The following is a 6,480-nucleotide window of genomic DNA, read 5'->3' on the forward strand; positions in this document are numbered from 1 at the left end:
AAAAACTCTACTTCATTTCATTAGTCCAATAAGATACCGAACAGTAGGATATAAAACTACATTTCATTTCATTAGTTCAATAGGATACAGAACAGTGGGATATAAAACTCTATTTCATTTCATTAGTCCAATAAGATACAGAACAGTAGGATATAAAACTCTACTTCATTCCATTAGTCCAATAAGATACAGAACAGTAGGATATAAAACTACATTTCATTTCATTAGTTCAATAAGATACAGAACAGTAGGATATAAAACTCTACTTCATTTCATTAGTCCAATAAGATACAGAAGAGTAGGATATAAAACTACATTTCATTTCATTAGTCCAATAAGATATAGAACAGTAGGATATAAAACTACATTTCATTTCATTAGTCCAATAAGATACAGAACAGTAGGATATAAAATTCTATTTCATTTCATTAGTCCAATAAGATACAGAACAGTAGGATATAAAACTACATTTCATTTCATTAGTCCAATAAGATACAGAACAGTAGAATATAAAACTATGATCAATTTTCTTAGCACATAACGAAATTCCAATCCATTTCATGACGTAATATTAAGTTTTAGAGAATAAGACGAATGTTCTTTAAGACTAACGAAGTGATAATTTACAAATCATGTAAGTAATGTTTGATGTTTTAAAGTCATCACAAATTCTGTTTTTCTTCTAAATGATTGTTTTGTTCTTCTATTGTTTCTAGGCTCTAACTGTTTAAAAAGCTTTTAGATTAGAACTTGCAGGGAAACTGATGCCGTTATTTGTTATTTCTATTTGTTTTAAATGTTTTATTGTACATAATTTGTGCCTTACAGGATAAAAAATAAACTCTGTCCAAACACGTTACAATGTTATTTTTTTTTAAAACAAAGCTGTATTCACATGGTTTTCTAGTTTTTGTACGTGACATTTACAGCTTCTCTCGTAAGATTCTGACAAAATCTTGATGAAATCATTTGGCTCAGTCTTGGCAATGTTTTTACAAGAAAAATAACTGAGGTTTTTGAGGTTTCTTCAAGTCTATCCTCGGTCAATCTTTGTCACTGATTTTACAAAGATAACAACAAAGATTCTTGAGGATCCTGCCTCCTAGCTTTGACCGGAACTCTTAGAATGATGTTTTCAAAGATTTTTTTTCAAACTTTAATGACGGGGGCAACAGACCTTTGGGGTTGTTAGGGGCACCAAGCGGTCCTGTCGCTGCTCTACTAGCATCCCTGGTAAGTGTTAATTAAGACAAATTTATACAAAAATATTTTTTATTCAACAACAAAAACTATTATGAAATCATAACAACAAAGTCGAGCAAAGTTAGAGGACGATTCCAATCAAACACAGTCTACCTTATTTCTAGGTAGTACAAGTAGTAATCAACACCATATCATTCAACTGTGTATCTTCAGTTAGCCTTTATTCTACCTTGTAACAAAATAGACTGTCCCCTTTCTGTTTGGAATCGTCCACGCATGTGCATAACTAGCTTTGACCGATAATAAATATTAACACTGCTCAGATCTATAGAGTATTAAAAACAAGACATCACAGGAATAGTTCTATACTGACCGGTTAATAGAGTAGGGGCAAGTGGTCTGAAGACTAGAGGGTGTGGCTAGAGGGCTTTGTCGAGGAGGTTTCGGATTAGTGTCCTGTGTAACGATTTTGCCTCTCTATGTACTAAGCCGATATGAAAATGGCGCCCTCATTTGTCATTTGCCACCAATCTAAAATGAAGATTATCAAAGTTAAATCTTGAATGACATTTATGGATTCCCACACCACATGAACTAAACATGTTTCGTATGCATGTTTACATAAAGTTAGATCAGAAATGATCATTAATTTAAGTGCATTCGTGAAAACCACCCATACCGCCATTTTGGTCGCTATGTTTACATAATGACGTCGAAAGTGGAAGTTCGATTTCTGTGCCGTTCTTCTTTTTATCTGTTTCTAATTCACAGAAAGTTAATCCCAAAAATCCTATACACAGACCCACACTAAATAATGTTATTTATTCTAATTTCAATAAAAGAAAAGATTGGGATTAACCATCGGATTTACCCATGTACTTGTAAAAGCCATTAAATCCGCTGAAATAAGAACAACACCACGAACGCGCAATGTTTACCGTGACGTCCTTTATAAATAAAGGGCGCGTAATCCATCCTACGCTCTCATTCAGACGAAAATGAGTTTCTCCAAGCAGATCGACTTTTCTGACAAAGTAAGTAAATAATCTCCAATATTGAAGTTGGAGAAATAATTTAATTGGGGAGAAAAATATAAGACTGTGAATAAATTAAGGTTTAATACAAGATCCTTCAAGAGGATTCCTTAAATAACACAGTTGGAGAATATTCCCACTATTGAAGTTGGAGAAAGTCCCCACGATCCTTATATTTATAAATTGATAACAAAATTCCCTTCATCCTGACAGATTTTTGAGATTTGTTACACCTGCCTCGCTAGCGACACCCTTTACGTGTTAGCAGCTTTAAAAAAAGGATCAAGGTAATTATATGAGCTGTAGGGAATACATAGATTTTGACGAAGGTGCTTGATGACAGGAGGGTGTGGCTAAGGAGGGCGTGGCTTGTGCTAGCGACACCCACAACAGGTAAGCTATCTCTCTTATATATAATGAACATACTTTCGTTCTGTGCTGGTAATAAGTTTCTTTTTCTGGCTTAATAAGATGTGCTGTGGAAAGAGCTGAACATTGTTTGGAACTCACAAAACCACACCCAAAAGCAAAATGACCAATGCACTATATAATCAGTATCGACACAATGCTGAGATGGTTTCTATTTTGCGTTTGAGATACAAAAATGATAAATATATAAAAATAAATAACTATTTTTTTCTAGTACCCCATCCCCCAAAAATAGGGCATGGCGTTTGTTGCTGCTATTCTAGTTCGGGAACCCTCACTGCCCTTGCTGCTGGTGTTCGTCTAAATCGTCGCCACCGAAACCAAGTGGTAAGAGTTCGTCCACAGTTTTAACAATGTAGGTACAATCTGGCTTCGTCATGTACACTAACCAATCCTTCCCAAACTAAAATAGAATCAAAATAAAACAATGAAATGAAATCGACATTTGTTGACGTCCTAATAAGCTAATGAAATGAAATAGACTGTTTATTTCCAACTGTCCTGTATCTTATTGGACTAATGAAATGAAATGTAGTTTTATATCCTACTGTTCTGTATCTTATTGGACTAATGAAATGAAATAGACTGTTTATTTCCAACTGTTCTGTATCTTATTGGACTAATGAAATGAAATGTAGTTTTATATCCTACTGTTCTGTATCTTATTGGACTAATGAAATGAAATGTAGTTTTATATCCTACTGTTCTGTATCTTATTGGACTAATGAAATGAAATAGACTGTTTATTTCCAACTGTTCTGTATCTTATTGGACTAATGAAATGAAATGTAGTTTTATATCCTACTGTTCTGTATCTTATTGGACTAATGAAATGAAATTTAGTTTTATATCCTACTGTTCTGTATCTTATTGGACTAATGAAATGAAATAGAGTTTTATATCCTACTGTTCTGTATCTTATTGGACTAATAAAATGAAATATAGTTTTATATTCTACTGCTCTGTATCTTATTGGACTAATGAAATGAAATGTAGTTTTATATCCTACTGTTCTGTACTGGACTAATAAAATGAAATGGAGTTTTACATCCTACTGTTCTGTATCTTATTGGACTAATGAAATGAATTAGAGTTTTATATCCTACTGTTCTGTACCTTATTGGACTAATAAAATGAAATGGAGTTTTACATCCCACTGTTCTGTTCCTTATAGTTTTAATCAAAGCATACTACGTCTAAAAGTGCACAATGAGGACAATTGCACAAATTCAAAAGGTGAATCAACTTTTTTATATTCAATGAATTTATAAGAAATGATGTAAAGAAATTACTTACCTCTCTTAAGACCTGACGACATGCTCCACAAGGAGTTATTATACTTTTTAGATTACTGAAAAACAGAATTTTTATTGATTGAAATAGTGGAGTGGAATATGTCTAGTAAACACGAGAGAGTCATTGACGTAAGTAAGATAAGGGCCTGCTGTAGTTTAGTGGGGCGGGGGAAAGCGGTGAGGGTATATTTGGGGGCGACACCCTTCGTCTAAAATAACAGTCTACCCCCGAGAAATACATTCTCTAAACCCATATTACTACTGAAGGTTTGTATAGGAATTCTAATCAGCTATCCTGATGCGGATTTTATATCCGAAATATGCGTCGGATGCATAACATAAGTCAATAATTTTTCCGGCCCTTTAGATTAGATAAATATTTGCTATCATATGTATTTATAACTGAGCAATACAAAATCTCCCGATAAGAAATTGTCGTTGAGAGTGTAGAACTTTACACCCAGACTTTACACAAGGACATAAAGATAAATTATGTTGCCCTATATTATTTACTGTTATATATTATGTGTTTTATCTTTAGCATTGTATAGTTATTTTCTATATTACGTTATACTGAAACCTTCCGTCAATAAAACTTAGTCGATAAATTCCTGAGCTAGCTAAATTGTTAGGTACCACATTTTATGCCCTGCTTTGCTTGCTTCTGTACAAGCTATTGAAGGCATAACGCGATGCAGTGTGCAATGAGAGAAATTATGCAATGAGAGAAATTATGCAAGGATAGCGTCATAAACAAGTAATTAAAATGTCAAAATTCTAACACGGTTTATATATTTATGAAACGAGCTTACAAATGTCATTAAGAGAGCCTTTGGGAATCGTCAAATTACCTGGATATGGCAATGGCTTTAAAACGTTTGTATCCTTCTGAAACAGCTTTGAATATAGCAATTCTTTCAGCACAAATTGTTAGACCGTAGGATGCATTTTCAACGTTACATCCTGCAAGAAAATATGAGAAATTGGCATCAAAACGTTACAGCAAGCATGAAAATACGAAAGCACGGGGAGACATTGCTGACGCAGAGTTGATTCCCTTTGTAGCGGGGTGAATAGAAATTATAAACTTGTGTAGGTGGAACTAACTAGAGAAGTCAAGTTATGTTTAGTTCGTGTAAGGGTGCGAATAGAAGGTATACGTTGCGGGATTATCGGTAGGTGTACAGTAGAAAAAACGAATCGTGTCCGTACCGTGTCCAGACGTGTTCACTTCTTCTATTTTCGTTTGTATTGATTATTACGCACCGTACACCACACCGGACACCGTACCTCGTCAAATCGTGGCTTAGAAAAGAAAAGAGTACAACTTTAAAGGTAAACTTTTTAGAAATCCGTTGGCCAATAATGCTTATGTACATACGGGACATTCCATGTAAAATGTAAAAACAAAACACACTGCTCTAGTTTCGACATATTTGTCTGTACGTGCATTAACTTTATTCGGTCAAAGACATATATGCATATGCAGATACGTTTCAAAGCTTCATAGTAAGGGAACGTTACTCTCCGATTAAAATTAAAAATCCAGCTCTTCAATTTGAAGGTTAAAAAGGTTACCTGTAAAAATGTGATCCCCGTCTTCTGTTAATAAAGCGGCGCCAACTGGAAAATGGCTGTAAGGACTGTAGCTAAATGACTTCGCTTCTTGAGACATTTTAATTAGTTTGTATATAACATCTGAAAATTTGAATTAGAAAAATAGAATAGTGGATTTACATGTTCTGTTACTATACAACTGTTCTGTTACTATAAAACTGTTCTGTTACTATACAACTGTTATACAACTGTTCTGTTACTACACAACTGTTCTGTCACTCTACAACTGTTATACAACTGTTCTGTTACTATACAACTGTTCTGTTACTATACAACTGTTATACAACTGTTCTGTTACTACACAACTGTTCTGTCACTCTACAACTGTTCTGTCAGTCCTCCGAACTGAAAGGTGGCCTTTTCAATCCCCCCCCCCCCCCCTTTACATAAGATCTGAACAATACAAGCCTAACAGTTATTTAGAGAATAGTCTCAGAGGAAAGGCTTAACCTTGAAAAAGTAACTCAAATAGATGAGAAGGAGTCCTGGGACTTAATTGGGTTTTGGGCGCATTCCCTACGAATGTTTTATAACATTTATACCCTGCTGCATTTTATTTCTGGGGTCCCGAGGACTTGTTTCAACTAGTCTCTGTGGTATGGTAGTTGAGAAACCACAATGAAAACTTGTAATTAGATCTCGGGACCTGTATCGTTCTTATTGCTCTATATCATATATATGTAGGCTATATATTTAACCTACCTATTATATTTAATACGTCGTAGGTCGTGTTCATGTACAGTATAAGTTATATTTCTCGGAAAAATTTAATCAAATCGAAACAACCTAACTTACATTACTTTTTTTATAAGGGATTGTAAAGATTTTTTTTTAAATTGTATAATGTGTACTGGGAATATATTAAGCGCGTGTTGTATTGTTACTAGTGAATAAGTACTGTT

The 6,480-nt window shown here is 34.2% G+C and overlaps 1 protein-coding gene across 1 annotated transcript; it reads right to left on the minus strand.

Moving 5' to 3' along the window:
• Positions 1-2,940: 2,940 nt before the first annotated feature.
• On the minus strand, positions 2,941-5,654 carry LOTGIDRAFT_133100 (hypothetical protein; the record flags this gene model as incomplete). The annotated part of the gene is made up of 4 exons (XM_009067402.1): positions 2,941-3,069; positions 3,963-4,017; positions 4,813-4,924; positions 5,540-5,654. Coding segments are annotated over 4 exons (411 nt in total), but the record flags the coding sequence as incomplete, so codon positions are not given.
• Between the last annotated feature and the right edge of the window lie 826 nt (positions 5,655-6,480).

This window comes from Lottia gigantea, assembly GCF_000327385.1.
Source record: "Lottia gigantea unplaced genomic scaffold LOTGIsca_82, whole genome shotgun sequence".
In the NCBI taxonomy this organism is placed as follows: Eukaryota; Metazoa; Mollusca; class Gastropoda; family Lottiidae; genus Lottia; species Lottia gigantea.